At 38.0% G+C, this 17687-nt stretch overlaps 1 protein-coding gene across 4 annotated transcripts in view; it reads left to right on the top strand.

Moving 5' to 3' along the window:
* Nucleotides 1–17687, top strand: part of IWS1 (IWS1, SUPT6H interacting protein) — a 33908-nt gene that overhangs the window by 7483 nt on the left and 8738 nt on the right. For all 4 annotated transcript variants that reach the window (XM_027854694.1, XM_027854693.1, XM_027854692.1 and 1 more), the window contains 7 exons: nt 4799–6134; nt 11179–11374; nt 11887–11944; nt 13210–13310; nt 15434–15584; nt 16474–16556; nt 17032–17161. In XM_027854694.1, coding sequence (XP_027710495.1) covers nt 4799–6134; nt 11179–11374; nt 11887–11944; nt 13210–13310; nt 15434–15584; nt 16474–16556; nt 17032–17161 — 2055 coding nt within the window. The remainder of the gene's footprint in view (nt 1–4798; nt 6135–11178; nt 11375–11886; nt 11945–13209; nt 13311–15433; nt 15585–16473; nt 16557–17031; nt 17162–17687) is intronic.

Genomic DNA, 17687 nt, shown 5'->3' with positions numbered 1-17687 from the left:
GTCCAATGCTTTTTTGTAATCATTAAGTACTGCAGGTGTGTGCACCAGAAATTCTCCATTCTGTTGACATCATAGGCCTGGACCAAAAAACCCATATTTGGATCAGAAAACTTTTGGAAAGCTTTCTTATTAACTTCACATACCTGTGTACACGTATCTACAGAGATTCCCAAACTTATTACTGCCTCCTTTAAAAAAAAACAAAAACAAAAACTACTTGGTACTCCCCGGAAATCTACTTTCTTTAACCTTTTAACAGTTTTTTAAAAAATTTGCATCATTTCAAAAAAATAATTTTTTCAAAATGGCGCATCTTAGATGTAATACTTTATTGTAAATTTGTGGGTTTTTTCCTGCACTGAAATTTTGATGATGTGTTATCATATCACATAACTGTGTAGTGTCATATTGTAAACAAGTCATTACACATATTCTTGCCTACACATGCTGGACTTTGACAATGGTGCCAACACTTGCTTGTTAAGACTTGTCTTTGGACTTGACCAGTGATCAGTTATAACTTGCATTTTGTTTGTTTATTTGGAAAATAATGTAATCACTACAACTTTAACTCTGTTATACAATAGATGAAACATGTATGAACGGTTTTTCAAAATTTTCTTTATCTTCTCTTTCCTTATGCTTACACTACCCCCTTATTTTCATTCAAAGCCCCCCAGTTGCATCCCAGGCTACTGCCGCCCCTCCTTGGATTGTTCCAGCGCCCCCCAGGGGGCAGTATCGCTCACTTTGGGAACTTGTGGTCAGATCATTAAATTTTTTTATAGATGACAAAGTAAATATATAGATTGGTAGTTATCAATGCCCTGTTAGTTACCTTTTTTAGGAGTCAATGATTTTTATCCCATTCTTTTGTCATTTTCTCCCTGACATGACATAAAAAAAATTCCTCAATAGTTTCAAGATTTTCACCTCCAACATAGATTTAATGTGTATACTTGGTCTGGCTTGGCATCCCTTACCAAAACTTCATTGTCTTAAATGTCATTTTTCCTTCAACAAATAATAGCTCAGTAAGAATTGGCCTTTAAATTCCACATGCAATGGAAACTAACATTTTCCATTGATTTGTTGCCCTTTTGCCAATGTCACATGTGAATGCCCTTGGAATGATAACAGTTAGGTCTTTCCCCAGGATATCTACAGATTTGTTTTTGCTTTTCACAGTTGCATGAGGCAGTGATGCTCATTATCTTCCATAGTGATTTACAAATGAGTTTGTATTCCAAACTGTTTCCTTTTGTAACCATGTCTATACATAGCAAAGACATTTTTGCTGATTAAGGTAAAGTTCATCAGGAACTTAGTGGTAATTGAAGTCAGTATCTTTATCATTTTGCTCCCATTTTCCAGCATCATTGGCTTTATTGAGTGCTCAGTATTGTCTTCTCATTTTTATGCATCTAATATGTTGCGTTTGACTTTTATCCTAACTAGTCAATGGTCCAGCTCTACAGAGATAATCATATAAGCATTCCCATCTATTAAGAGTTATTTTAAAATAATATTTGGTATTCACTGTGCAAGCGATAGTAAGCAGAGAGTTCATAAGAGAATAGATCTAGAGCTCGAAGGGCCCTCAGAGGACATCTAGCCCAGTCCTTTATTTTATCTTCAAGGTTAATCGATTTGCCAAAGGTCACAAGGTAGTACATTAATGCTTAGAGAGTGACTGAGAGGTGAGGGTTGGGGTGGTCACTTAACTTCTAAGACTTCTGGCACTTTGCACAATGAAACCAACTCTGCTAATAAGTACTGCATAGAAAAATGTTTAAATATTTTTAAGTAGATCTAATTCTTAGAATTGTCATTAATAACATCTATCAGATGAATTCATCAATCAATCATTTATTAAGCGCTTACTATGTGCAAAGTACTGTGCTAAGTGCTGGGAATACAAATAAAAAAGTAATACTGACCTTGTACTCAAGGAGTTTGCATTCTAATGAGGGAGACAGTATATATAGGAAGTTTCAGCTGCAAATTAGATGGAAGGTTCCATGGTCCATGGTCCTTAAGAGGCTACAGCAAAGCAAATGGTAATGTCTCTTCTTTAATGTCCATTGGCCACTTCTCTGTTGAGTTATCTTCAGTCATGTCTGACTCTTTGTGACCCCATTTGGAGTTTTCTTGGCAAAGATACTGGAGTATCTTTCTCCGAGTGTCTGAAACCAGATTTGAATGCAAGAACTTGAGTCTTCCTGACTCCTGGCCTAGCACTCTGTCCATTATGCCACCCAACTGCCACTTCTCTATTAGAGAATGGCTTTTTATTTTGTGTTTGGGGATGGAAAGAAAGTGAGGATTACTCTAGAGTATCCAGTTAGGAAGCTCTAACATTTTATATGAGAACTGCCTGCCTGAGATGTTAAGTAACTTACCCACGTTAAAACAGCTAATAAGTGTTAAAAGGTGGGTCTTCAGCCCAAATTTTCTTGACTCCAAGACTAACCTGTCCTTTGTAGCACATTGCCTCTCTTAGTTTTAATAGTTTCTATCAATTACTTATACAAAATGATCAGAGATGGTGATAATGATGGTCAAGTAAATTATGAAAACTTTATACAAACAGTGACAGCAAAGTAAAGACATACGGAGGGCACTAAATTTCTTGTACAAAATTGTTTATTTGCTTTTTCTTTATAACTTTTCTATAAAAGAAACCTTTTTAGGGGAAACTCTTTTCTGTCAAAAGGATATGCATGTATCAGGAGTAATTAGGGGTTTATTCTTCCATGTCTTCTCTTTATCTTATCATCAATTGTTTTGAAATTTTCTTTTGGAAAATTAATCAAGTAAGATCTTGTATGTGGCTTACTATGGTTATAGACAGTCAAGCCCTTCTGTACAAGTAAGATTAGCTAGAGTTTACTCAAATAAGAGCATACCTGAGATATGCCTTCCGCCCTCCCACCTTCTCTTCTTGTATTCCTTCCGTCCTTTATAAGAAATAGTTTTCTTTAGAAGCTGTCAGCATGATGTTGAAGTGTGGAGTTGTAATTCCTCACGGACTAGATAGTTAACAATATATCCTTAAAATTGCATTATTGCAAACAAGTGAATTTTCCACCTAGTTGTATGCTCTTTTTTTGTATTACTAGTGCTATATCAAAAAGCATTTTCTTTTATTATTTGATTTTTAAACTTTGTTAAACCACTTAACCTGCTATGCCACAGTCCATCCCAAGTTGTATTTTTTCTGGTTTAAAAAAAAAAAGAGATATGGCACTGAAAAGAGGTTAAAATGGCAGGGTCATAGATGATGATTTATTTGTGTAGTGGTCTCCAGAGGGGGTGCACACCCCCTCTGGAGTGTGTGTGTGTGAGTGTACTCCATCAGTAAATATTTTTTGAATATGTACCCCTCTGTGTATGTGGGTGTATATTTACTTATTTATGAATGATATACATGTACTGCTATTCTTATGCTTGGGTACATTATAAAACTTAAACAGAAATAAAAACTTTATATAATAAAAGATAAAAATAATTGTTGATCCTAGAGTCAATTAGGAGTCCCTAGAATTTGAATAGTAAGGGATTGACATGGTTAGACATGCATGTCAGGGAAATCACTTTGACAGCTGAGTGGTGAATGGATTGGAGGGGAAAACTTGAGGTAGGGAGACCAATTAGAAGATCATCACAGTAGCCCAAGGGAGAGGTAATATGGGTCTGAACCAAAAAGTGGTGGCTGTGTGACAGGAGAGGAGATGTATGTTAGAGATGTTGAAGACGATGTTTGCCAGCTGATTGAAGTTTTGATGGATGGTGGGGCCTTTGACTGATATTAATAGGGAAATTTGGAAGGAGGAGAATTTGGGAGGGCAGAATGATGATGAAATGAGATCTTTAATGCACACTTCAGCAGGCCTCTTCAGGCTATGGATTCATTTTCTTCTACCCAGTGAAAAGAGGGAGAGGCAGGGACACTCATCTTACTCACTGGTCACTGCCTTAGAGCACCAAGCCCATCCTAATGGGGGTGCTTGTCACACAGTGAGATGAAATGGGATAAGTATGTGGGGAGGGGCAATTTTTCCAGTGGTACCTTTGTAGCTACTGCTCTGGGTACCCAGTAGCAGTCAGATTATAACTTCTGAGGGGGCAAATGCCTGGCTCAGAGGAGGGGAAGGTTGGGAGTTTGTACAGCTGAGGGGGCTTGTTGAGGGTTGAGTGGGTATAGTTATTTTGTAGATGAACCCCATGATTGACTATCCTGGAGAGGGTACACTGAGACCCATCTTCACACTCTCTGATTAGTCATTCTCACATAACTCATTGGAATCAGGCTTAACATAACCTTACTTTGGAAACCACTGAGAGAGAGGAAGAACCACAAGGCTAAACTTTAGGGTATTCTACTTTAATGGACTGGAGATTAATGTAGAGAGTGTCTTTACACTTAACTGTAATGATTTCAGCTGCCATTAAAATATTTCTTAGCTCCTATCTTCTGCATTCCTTTCCCTCAAAAACACAACCACTATGCCTTTAAATATTTTTGATTTAGTGCTTTTTGTATTTAGTTTGGTGAGAGCTGGCTTATCTTTCCCCATTTGGGGCATCAAATGATGAGTTACCATAATACTCTTGTTTTTTCATAATTGCACATTTCTACATGTAGTTTTCTTTTCAGTATATACAGCTATGGAGTATTTTAATTCATAAGTATTACACATTTTTAAAAATGCATTTTTATTACGTTTAAAAATTCAACTACTGTAATCTTTTTAAATGTTATTAATTTTCCTTGTTTTTTTTTTCCCTCTTGCAGAATGATCATAGTGATAGAGAAGATGATGGACGTATTAAAAGACATCATATGACAGACTCAGAAAATGAGGACCTTACAAATCACAATGTTAGTGACTCTGAAAATGAGGAGCTTCATAGGCATAAGTATAGTGACTCTGACACCGAAGACCAGCCAGACCCTCCAGTAAGTGACTCTGAAAATGAGGACCTGAATCATCCCACAAGTGACTCTGAAAACGACGAGCCCCAGAAGCTGCCTGCTAGTGACTCTGAAAATGACGAACCTCTCAATGGGCATGCAAGTGACTCAGAAAATGAGTATGCTCCTAAGCTTCCCGCCAGTGACTCTGAGAATGAGGAATTTCAAAAAGGTATTGATAGCGATTCAGATGTTGAAGAGCCCCAGAAAGGTCCTGCCAGTGACTCGGAAGCTGATGAGTCCCAGAAAGGTCCTGCTAGCGACTCAGAAGCTGATGAATCCCGGAAAGGTCCTGCCAGTGACTCGGAAGCTGATGAGCCCAGGAAAGGTCCTGCTAGCGACTCGGAAGCTGATGAATCCCGGAAAGGTCCTGCCAGTGACTCGGAAGCTGATGAGCCCAGGAAAGGTCTTGCCAGTGACTCGGAAGCTGATGAATCCCGAAAAGGTGGTGCCAGTGACTCCGAAGCTGATGAGCCCAGGAAAGGTCTTGCCAGTGACTCGGAAGCTGATGAATCCCGAAAAGGTGGTGCCAGTGACTCCGAAGCTGATGAGCCCAGGAAAGTTCTTGCTAGTGACTCAGAAACTGATGAACCCAGGAAAGGTCCCATCAGTGATTCAGATGCTGAAGAGCCCAGGAAAGGTCCAGCCAGTGACTCGGAAGTTGATGAGCCCAGGAAAGATCCTGCCAGTGATTCAGAAGCTGAAGAGCCCCCAAAAGGGCCTGCCAGCGACTCAGAAGCTGATGAGCCCCAAAAGGGCCATGCCAGTGACTCTGAAGCTGAGGATGCCCCTAAACTTGCCAGTGATTCTGAAAATGAGGAGGCCCCAAAACGCCAGCGAAGTGACTCTGAAAGTGAGGGGCTTCAGAAGGCTCATGCCAGTGATTCCGAAAATGAAAATTCCTCTAGACAAAAACAGAAGATTGAATCAGATGATAGTGACAGAGAGAACAGGCGGGATAAAGGGAAATTACAGAATGACTCTCTGCATTCAGGTAGCCATCCAGAGGAGAAAATATTTCACAGCTCTGACAGTGAGGATGAAGCACCTAAAAGGCAGAAAATGGATAGTGATGAGGATGAAGAGAAGGAAGAAGAGAAAGTAGTAAAGAGGAAAGCTGCTATCCTTTCTGATAGTGAAGATGAAGAGAAAGCACGTAAGATCACTTTTTAAAAAATTTTTATTACTCTCACCTTTGTTTACCATCATGTCTGCTAATAGAGCCTGTTGGAGTTTCTTTGTTTTTGTTAGTTTTATTTTTTTGGTATCTGAGGTTTAAAATGTCTCAATGAAATTTATAAAGGCTTATCTTTGAATTTAACTTACCATGAATTATCAGCAAACTATAACTAAGGGAAAAGCATTTCTGGAATAAAAAGTTGAAATATGAATAATGGGAATATAAGGGACTTGTATTGTTTTTAGAGAGGGTTCACTGAGATAAATGTATGTAGCATAATGATTATACTCAGATTTGACTGAGTAGTTTTTGACTGAACCTCCATAGTGGTTTGAGATGAAACAATGGAGACAGAGCCAAATGATAGCTGAGCTATTTGCCACATCTTGTCCTTTCACACCTTGGTAAAATTTGATGCTACTGTAAGCATCTCAACCTTTTTAAAATTACCCTGTTAGCACAGCTGCCAATTCTGATTTTACCGCTTTCTTTGGACGTTGAAACAGAAGTGTATTCTCTCCTTGAGTACTTAGCTGAGCAGTGCCTTCCAGGGGAAGGGCATCAGATGTGAGGTGATCAGAGCCAACACCAGTGTGATGGTAGTATCAGAGGAGAGAAAATGTTATGAAGGTAAAAATTGACAGGACTAAACAACTGATTGAATGTGAGCGGAATATGGGATAAAGGAGAGTAAGGAGTCAAGAATGACTTCTAGGTTGCAAATCATGGGTGATTGAGAAGATGATAGAGCCCCCACAGTAATTTAAGGTAACTTAGGAAGAGGAGAGGGTTTGGAAGAATAATAATGAGTTCAGTTTTAGATGTTTTGAATTTAGACATGTTGATGTCTACAGGACATCCAATTTGAGATGTCTAGAAGCAATTGGAAATGAGAGACTGGAAGTCAGGAGCGAGGTTGGGATTGGATAAATAGATCTGAGAATCATCAGCTTAGGGATGATAATTGAATCCATGAAAACTGATGAGATCACTAAGTGAAATAGTTTAGAGCAGGGCTGGGGGAGTCTGTGGTTGAATCCAAACTTCACAGAACAAATCCCCTTAATAAAAGGATTTGTTCTGTAAAACTTGGATTCAGTCAAAAGGCTGTACCCAAGGACCTAGGAGACCACATGTGGCCTCAAGGCCGCATGTTAACCCACCGCTGGTTTAGGGAAAGAAGAGAGTCTAGGACAGAGCTTTGAGGGACACTCCCAGTTAGCAGGCTCAACCTGGATGGAGATCCAGCAATGGAATCTGAGAAGGAATGTAGGAGAAAGGTAGGAGATGAACCAAGAGAGAATAGTGTATCACAGACTGCTAGTGACTATCGAGAAGAGAATGATCAACAGTGTCAGAGGCTGCAGAGAGGGCACGAAAGATGAGCATTGAGACAAGGCCATTAGATTTGACAATGAAGAGATCATTGGTAACTTTGGAGAGAGCAGTTTCAGGTGAATGATGAGGTTGGACACTTGACTACAAAGAGTTAAGAGAGTGAGAGGAAAGGAAATGGAGGCACCAGTTGTAAATGACCTTCTCAAGGAGTTTAGCAGTGAGAGGAGAGATATATAGTTAAGATTGTTAGCAAGGATAGCAAAACAAGTGAGGATTTTTTTTGAAGATGGAAGAGGCATAAACATGTTTGTAGGCATTAGGGAAGTAGCCAGTACACAGAGATTGAAGATAAATGAGAGATGGGGCAGCTAGGTGGCACAGCGGATAGAACACCAGCCCTGGAATTAGGAGGCCCTGAGTTCAAATCCAGCCTCAGACACTTGATACTTACTAGCTGTGTGACCCTGGGCAGGTCACTTAACACCAATCGCCTCACCAAAAATAAATAAGTAAATAAAATGTGAGAGAAACTCAAATTTAGGTGACAGGAAGAGGATGAATCAATAGTAGAGCTAATGGTCAAGAAGCAAATCAAGAAATAAAAGTGTGGTAGAAGTCAAGGAAGAAAAAGTATCTAGACAGTGAGTGTCACCAGTGCCAGATGCTACAGAAAGGTTAAGGTGTATCACCTGTGAGAACAGTTTCAGAAGAGTAGTGGTGACAAATTTCAGTGAACTGAGGAGTTCAATGAGTGTTAAGGAAGTGTGGAGGTAGCACGTATAGGCTCTTGTTTAGTAATAATGGATGAAAAGAGGACTTGAAGTGATGTCAAAGTCTAGGGAAGTTTTGTTTTTTTTGTTTTGTTTTGTTTTTGATGATGTGTTTTTGTAATGGAGAATACCAACATGTTTGTAGGCATCAAGGAAGCCGTGCATGTGATGTAGGCATAATTGATGATAGAAGGTCCCAAAGGAGAACAAAGAGGTTGGCATTAAGTGTACAAGTATAGAGGGGTTAGCTTTGGCTTGAAGAAAGGCTCCCTCGTCTTCTGGAACTGAAACAAAGGAGGATAGAATGAGTGAGGGCAGTTTGAGGTTTGAGAGGAGGACAGATAAGGGAGCTCAAAATAGCTATACTCAGTTTTCTCAATAAAATACTTGGAGTAGGGGTATAACTGAGGGAAGAGCTTTGGAGCAGCTACCAGGAAGAGTGTGACAAGATGAATAAAAGCATTGTCATGGGTCCATGAAAGCTCCAGTTGATGTTATATTGCATCAATATGTAGTTAACCCAGGATGTTTTCTTGACTTCCTGCTGTACCATGTAGCTGGCAGTAGGATTGGAAAAATCAGATGATGGAAGCCAGTGTTGGAGATTAGCAGGATGGAAAGTGGAAGGAAAAGAGAAGGAATTCAAGAGTGGAGGACACCTTGTTGAAATGACTGACTATAAAGGCTTGACTGCAAAGAGAGAGAAGTGAAACCATAACTGGGAAGTACAGGGAGGTACTCAAATACTCCTTTGGCATGAGGCCAAAGAACACTGAGAAAAAGTGAAGTAGCAAAAGAGATGGAAAAGCAGGAGAGTTTGACTATAAAGAGTTTCAGAGTTCTGAACCTTAGAGATGGAATAGTCATGGTGAGATTTACCCTTTGGGTAGTTCAAGTAGGAGTAGAGATAAAAGTCTTGAAAGTAAAGGAGGAAGGATCTGGATATGGTCATATAACTGGTATGAATGTGAAAGGAATAAAAAAGGTTATTGAGTTATGGTGCCAGAAAGAAAGGTTTGGAATCGTGATTAAGGTAGTTGCCCCCTTTTTCTGGCCCTGAAAGTCAGAGAACATCCCAGAAGTAGTGGCCATTATTTTAGAGGGAAACAAGGGATATAGTTTCTTCAGGAGAAATCAGGCATTTGTTAAAGGCATTTAATAAAAAGAGGAAATCTAAGGCAATGGGATCTTGTTAATGATATGGTAGGAACGTGGGCAGGGGGGGCAGCATGGTGCAAGAATGGGTGGAACAGGCTAGAGACTGGGTAGAGCAAACGGGTGAGGTGGATGGTGGTACATCCTGATAGTACAGGAAGAGGTAATTGAAGAAAGAAATTTCCACCAAAGCAGGTGGTGATTCTTAATGTCCAGAATTACAGGAGAATAGTTATTTGCTAGCTGTGGAGCAGAAAGATTACTAGCAAGAAAAAAATTTGTAAAGTAAATCAATACGAAGGGTCTCTTTAGCATGTTGGTACACTTTCAGCATAATCTGGATCTGTTTATTTCAAGCCCTAGAGAGCATTTATTTTAAAAGTTCTGGAGTTCCTCCCTCGCCTCACCCCCTACTCCTACCCCCTACCCTGCTATATTTCAGAGGGTTGGTTATGCTTAGTGACCATGATACAGTTGTTTTCAGCACATTACACTGAGTATGCCCTCCTTCTGGTTACTCAGATGCCAGGTTCTTCTGGTTCGCCTCCTACTTCTCTGTTACTCTTTTTCTGACTCCTTCACTAGTTCCTCATCCTTAAGATTAGTGTTACCTCAGGGTCTGTCCTTGGCCCTCCATTTCCCTATATCTCTTTTGGCAGTCCTTTTCACTCCCATACCCTCAGCTCTTAACCTCTTTACAGATAACTACCCTTCTGCAGCAATAGCTCTGGCCTCTATTCTTACATCCCAATTTACATTTCCAACTACCTAGAAGATAAATCTCCCTAGATTTCCCACCAAAACATCAAACTCAACATGTCCAAAGCCAAGTTTGTTTTCTTTTCCCCAAAACCTACTTTTCTTTTCTGATTTTACTGTTTCTCTCAATGGTAGTGCCTTTTGCCTATTTTCCTGTTTTCAGAATATTGATCTTATCATTGGCTTTTCTCTGTTCTTTACCTCGCAAGTTTAGTTAAATTCCACCTCTGAAACATCTTTCACCTCATCTCTATTTCCTCTAGTAGAGGATTTCACTCATTTAGTAGAGATTTCACTCATGAGCACCTGCCTAGACAATTACAGTAGCATATTTAGCAAGTTATGCCACTGCTCTTCATTCTATCCTTAATATTTCTGCTAAACTAATCTTCCTTATGCATAAATTTGATCACATCTTTGCTCTGCCCAGAAATTTTACCTACCAAGTAAATTAGTTATCCTTTCCCTGGCATTCAGGGGACCATCCACAACATAGTACTGCTTTACCTTTTCAGACTTGTCTCACCCCTCCAAATATCCTATACATACTTAGGCTAAATTGAACTACCAGGTTCCCTGAACATACCCTCTTGATTTTGTTGACACTGTTCCTGTGTCTGGAAAACTTTCTCTCTCTCCCACCGCCCTTCACCAGTTGTGTTCTAGTCAGTCTTTTAAGGCCCATTTGAATTGCCACCTCCTCCATAAATCCTTCTTTGGTCCCTGAGTTGATAATGTGTATACTCTTATGGACCTTACATAATACATGTTTAATGTGCTTTTTAAAAAAACTGTAGTAATATTTGTGTCATATCCCCTTACTAGGGTAGAACAACAAGCTTCATATTTCCCCCATTGCCTAACATAATTGCTGTACACAATAGGTGCTTAATAAATGTTTGTGGTACTGAACTAAATAAGATGAAGTATGTGAAAACTTGACAAATATAAAATGCTGTAGAAATATATTATTATTAACATTATTTGCTTATTAATAGCTGCAAAGAAGGGGCGCATCGTCTCTGATGCAGATGACTCTGACAGTGATGCTGCTTCTGAAAAATCTGCCAAAAGACAGAAAAAAACTGTAGCATCAGAGAGTGAAGAAGATGACGCTGGGAAGGAAGAGACTGGCAAGAAAAGTGAAGAGAAAGATCTGTTTGGGAGTGACAGTGATTCAGGAAATGAAGAGGAGTAAGTGACAATTTAAATGTATTCGAATTTCCAGATTCTTACAAATAAAGTTTAGGAAAATTTTGTGTATTTCATATACATTGAAGTTACCTATTAAGCTGACAGTAATATGGCAATATCCTAAATTTTTATGATCTGTTGGAATCTGGGTTTTTGGATACTTTGGAAATGCCCATTGTGGTGGTGCACACCTGTAACTCCTGCTACCAGGGAGGCTGAGGCTGTTAGATGATTTGAGCTTGAAAGTTCAGGTGTCCCCTTTGAGTCCAGCATCAATCTGGTAAACCCCTCCCAAGATCAGGAGACCACCAAGCTGGATACAGAGGGGTCGAAAGTCACATCTCTGCTGACCGTCAGTAATGAGATCAGGCCTATGAAAGGCCACTGCACTTCAGCCTGGGCAGAATAAGGAGACACAATTCTCACTCTACTTCTCCAGCCAAAAAAAAAGGAAAGAAAGAAAGAGAATGAGGAAACAAAAATAACTCTTCCTCTATCTATATCTTTTACAGGAACTTGATAGCAGATATATTTGGAGAATCTGGTGATGAAGAGGAAGAAGAATTTACTGTAAGTATATATGAAACATTTACTTTTAAAGCACATTGGATTCTTTTTTTAACTCTCAGATCAATTTATCTGGCTCTAATCTCTAAACTCACATCTCCAGCTGCTAATTAGACATCTCAAACTGCTGGATGTTTTGTTGACATCTTAAACTCAGCATATCTAAAACAGAACTCGGTATCTTTGCCCCAAAACCCTCCTGTCTTCTGAACTTCCCTATTGTTGTCTAGGGTACCACTATCCTCTCAGTCATCCAGGTGCACAACCTAGGTGTCATTGACTCTTTGCTCTGTTTCACCCCTCCACATGCAATCTGTTGCCAAGGCCTGTTGATTTTACCTTACCAGCATCTCTTGTATATGGTCGCTTTCCCTCTGACACTGCCTGCCACTACGCTGTTGTAGGCCCTCGTCACTTCACACCAGGAATATTGCCATAACTTATTGGTTGGTTTCTCTGCCTGAAATCTCTTCCCACTACAATCTACCCTCTGTTCAGCTGTCAGAATGATTTTCTTAAAGTGAAGGTCTGACCATGTCACTCTCATATTCATTAAACTCTGCTGGTTCCCTATCATTTCTAATATGAAATCCTTTGTTCGGATTTTAAAACCCTTCACAACCTGGTCTCTTCCTACCTTTCCAGTCTTTTTGCACCTTACGTCCTTCCTGAGCCCCCATAGTACCCTATGATTTAGTGACACCAACCTAGCTTTTCCACCCACAAAACTTTATCTCCAGACATTTTCTGTGACTGTCCTTCAAGATTGGAATATTCTCCCTCCTTATCTCTGTCTCTTGGCTTCCTTCAGGTCCCATCCAAAATCTCATGTTCCATGAGAAAGCCATTCCTTATTCCCCTTAGTTCTAGTACCTTTTCTCTATTGATTATCTCCAATTTATCTTGTGTTTATCTTATTTGTTCATAGATATTTACATGTTATCTCCCCCATTAGACTGTGAGGTCCTTGAGAGCAGGGACTCACTTTTTTCTTTCTTCATAACCCTAATGTTTAGCACATAGGATGTATGTAATTAGTGCTTATGACCAGCTGACAAATTGGGGTAAAGACCAGTAAACCTAATATCAGGTCTTATCAGTTAGGACAGGCATGTGATGTTCACTTTGTTAAAATTCTACTGTCTCGTGTCTCTTATATTGAAGAATATGTGAGAGAGAGAGTGTGTAAAAGTATACAGGAGAATACCCATTCAGGAATCAACAGAGAATAGGATCGCTTTAACTAACCTGCACTGCCTCTGACTTAGGGTTTTAACCAAGAAGATTTGGAAGAAGAGAAAAGTGAAACACAAGTTAAAGAGGCAGCAGATGATTCAGATTCTGACGATAACATAAAAAGAGGAAAACAGTAAGTCCATTTGTGGGCAAAATGTGTTCTATAAAAGATTTTTATAATTGAGAACAAATGTTTATCCACTTTATTTTCCTTCCTGTTTGAGATAATGGTTGTAATATTATTTGATCATAGTTACTTGCGTCAGTATAGTCTTGACATTGTTCACATCCAGAATCTTAGAAACTTGATTCCTAACTGCATTACAAAGGACAAACAAATACCACGTTTTTTTTCTCTTTTATCAGTCTCAACTTAATCTACCCTAAGCTTACCTGTGAAGCCAGGGGGAAAAGTATTAATCTTACTAACAAGATTTTGTAATATGGATTAATACAAACCAACCATTAGACCATTTTCTTTATATTACTTTTGAACTGAAACCGATTTGAATTCATAATAATGATAACTGATAGCATTTATATGGTGCTAGTTATGTGCCAGACATTGTGCTAAGCGCTTGTTATAAAGATTATTTGATCTTCACAGCAACCTTGTGGGGTGGGTACTATTATTATCTTCATTTTATAGATGAGGAAACTGAGGTAAACAGAGGTTAAGGACTTGCCCAGGATCACACAGCTAGTAAGTGTTTGGGGCTAGCTTTGAGCTTAGGTCTTCCTCACTCTAGGCCCAGCACTCTATCCACTGAATCCACTCTATCCACATAGCTGCCTCTAAATATGTGTATATTCTTGGTTGGCTTTGCAATATCATATTGTCCTGTTTTAAATTTTGCTGCAAAATATCATCACTTTATATTTGAATCACACTTTGTTTTTCAAAGCATATTTATCATCTGGGATCTCATTCCATTTTCCCAAGAACCCTATGAAGGAGGTATCAGCCTGGTATACTAATGAAGAAGCTAAAGCACCTAATGGTTAAGTGATCTAATACCACATTGGCCATAAGTTAGTAGAAGAAGTGAGACTTAAATCCAAGACTATAGAGTACATAGTGCAGTGTTCCTAAGCATCTTGGTATAGTAGAACCAGAGTTGGAGTCCAGAGTTTGGAAACTTGCTAACAATTTCACCTTAAACCCTGGACTTTCCTTATTATTTCATCTGTAAAATAGAAATCATATTTATAGTGCCTCCTCCACAGGATTATTTCCTCTATACCATAAGGCCTGTTATAAATGCGTTTGATGAAAAACAGCTCTAAAAGACTTTTAGAACTTCAATCACTGCAATGATAAACCATGAATCTAAAGGCTCAAAGATAAAACGTTCGGCCCACCTCCTGCCAGAGAAGTAATAAGGCTTTAAACGCAGAATGAGACCCATGTTTCTAGATGTGGCTATTTGTTTTGCCAGACTATGTAATATATGTTAAGGGGTTTTCTTTCAGTGTTAGAGAGGGGCAATAGGAGGAAGAGATAATAAATGCTTACCCCAAAAAAATTTTAAGTCATTACAGAAGAGTCAGGAGATTCATAAATGTACATTTCCCTTCAATAAGAGCAACTCTTTTTGAATTTTTTGCAAGCTCAGGGCCTGTCCTATCTTGAGGTTAGTGCCTATATGTAATCAGGATGTTGTTTGTAGTGTAATGCATCTTAAAACAACATTATTTATAAAATTTATAAATTTTATCCAAAGTAATGTAACACCCACAATTTGGTCGCACTTCATCCAAAACCACTATACTAGACTGTAAGTTTCTTGAACACAGGGGTACCCTATCTGGTTTATTTCTGTACACCTAAAGCACCTAGATCAGTTCAATTCAACAAACATTTCTTAAGCATCTAAAGCACCATTCTAGTGTCTTATATACAGTAGGCATGAAATAGTCATTGCCACCCCCCCCAAAAAAAAAACATATTTTGATTGTTTTTAGAAATAGTTTAAAACACATAGATAAAGAATCTTATTATTAAGGAAACACTGTGTACTCCACAATTGGGCATCAGTTTAAGAAATATCTTTATTTTCAGGTGATAAATGATTAAGTGTGAAAGTGTCATTAAAGGGTTTGCAGTTTTTTAAATACCTACAAATCAACAGCATATCCCAGAGTTGAAATTTAAAATGCTTATGTAAGTTTGTAGATATGAAAAAATGGTAGTGGGGAGACCAGGCTTTCCTTGACATCTTCACTATACCTAGTTTTGTCTTCCATGGACTCCAGTATGGACTTCATGTCAGATTTTGAGATGATGCTGCAGCGTAAGAAGAGCATGAGTGGAAAACGCAGGCGAAATCGTGATGGTGGAACTTTTATTAGTGATGCAGATGATGTAGTTAGTGCCATGATCGTTAAGATGAATGAAGCAGCTGAGGTAAGATTTGTCACATTCCAGCGTAGATCTTTTTTCCCCTCTATTTCTAATTGAATTGGTGGCGTTTTGGGGCTGTATGTTAAAGAAGCTGTTGATTCTGCCATTTAACAGCTATTCAGATAGTGTACCCTTTTTTGAGAATTTTGAGAATGCAAATATTTCTAACTTTTCATTTATCTAAAATAAAGTCGTGGGTCATGAACTTTTTCACTAAGTAAATAAAAAATATAAAAATGGTTGTTATGGAAGTGTATTTGTTTTCTTGGCTTTGAGTAGTATACCGAAAAGTATCAAATTTTTCTATATAAGAATCATTTTAATGATCATGGGCATGGAGTCTAGTTTACTTCCCTACATCAGTGGAATACTAACGTGTCCATGTAGATATAGCTGTCTTGTTTTTCCTTTAAAGATCTTCCAAGTAGATCCCACAATTCTTATTTGTCCCCCACATTTCAATATCTTCCAATTCTTAGAGTTACAAAATTTTTCCTAATGTCTAAAACAGATTTCTTTAGCTTTCTGTTAAAGCCTGTTTTGATGTGTGAGCTGTCTGAAAAGTTAATGATTTATTCCACATTTTAGCTAAAGTAATTTCTTCTTTGTTTGGCTCTCACTTTATTATGACTATTTTCATTAAATGGTAATAGTTGTGTGTGTTTGACCCATATTCAGAAAGCTATGAATCAGATAATTTTGGCCTCAATAAAAATAGTTCTTATTTCCCTTGCCATTCTGATCTGTAAGAAGATCAATGAATATATCAAAAGGAACAGTTTTGTATTTTTTATTGTGAAACTTAGATTAGATTAGAAATTCTGTTTTAATTTTTTTAATTACTAATGACTATTTAAAACAGTAACTTATTCTGTCTGCCTCATTTTTATAGGAAGATAGGCAACTGAACAATCAAAAAAAGCCAGCACTGAAGAAACTGACTTTGCTACCTACTGTAGTTATGCACCTTAAAAAGTAAGTATCTTGTTCTTCTATTGTCTTAAAAATAGAAATGTTTTTCTTAGTATAAGGATCATTATATAAAAATTGATTAATGTTTTTCTGCCTTATGAAGATTATGGGTGTGAACCAGCCTAGCTAAATTTTGAGTTGCTCATTACCAGATTAGCTACAAGGTGATGAATTTTTTGACCAAGCAACTTTCATACCAACCTGCTAAGTCATAACGAGGATGCAATCTCTGTTAGTGCAGGGACAAAGTCACAAATCTTAGGAAAGAATCTCAAAGCTTATCTAAATACAAAATTTCATTAAATGCTGTTAGCTGCTCTGAGATTTAATTCTTACAAAACTTAACTGTACCATTCTTCTAGTTATAATTATGTAGTATCTTGAATTATTATTTAAAGTGCTTCATGTATATCTCATCTATTCAAAAAAATTCTTTAAGATTCACAATCATTATTTCTCTTGGAACTTTTCTTTGCAGGCAGGACCTTAAAGAAACTTTTATTGATAGTGGTGTAATGTCTGCCATCAAAGAATGGCTTTCACCTCTACCAGATAGGAGTTTGCCAGCACTGAAGATTCGGGAGGAACTTCTAAAGATCCTACAAGAGGTTGGACCATTATTTCTAGTGACTTGATCTCCAGATATTATCTAGATGTATTCTTTTTACCATTATTTTCCAAACTTTTTTATTTTGTGACATAATTGTATTTCTGTTGAGTAGTAGTTATGAATATAAGATAGTGATGTTGTTAATCACATTACTATATGATAATATTGAAGCCTGGAAAAACATTTTGTATTTTTATTTTAAAAAAAGATTATGCTAACAACCCTGGGCTGATTTGTACAACTGAATTGAAAAGTTGAAATTTTTAAGTACCTTAATAAACTTTACTTTGCCATTCTTAGTTTTCCCTTTATTCTAGAGAAATGCAAGTTTTTTATATCCTTCCCTTCTTTGACATCCAGCATATAAGCTCTCATATTGCCCACAAATGTTCTGTATACTTTGAATATTGTTTTATCCCTGGATTCAGAGATGATAATATTCAGTTACTCCTCATTTCTCTCCCCACCTCCTTAACAACCCTTCCACCTTCTTGGCTCTTGTTTAGAATATCCTAATTGTAGAA

Source organism: Vombatus ursinus, unplaced genomic scaffold (assembly GCF_900497805.2).
Source record: "Vombatus ursinus unplaced genomic scaffold, bare-nosed wombat genome assembly UNPS02010548.1, whole genome shotgun sequence".
Taxonomy (NCBI): Eukaryota; Metazoa; Chordata; class Mammalia; order Diprotodontia; family Vombatidae; genus Vombatus; species Vombatus ursinus.
This window is presented reverse-complemented; position numbering and strand designations above follow the sequence as displayed.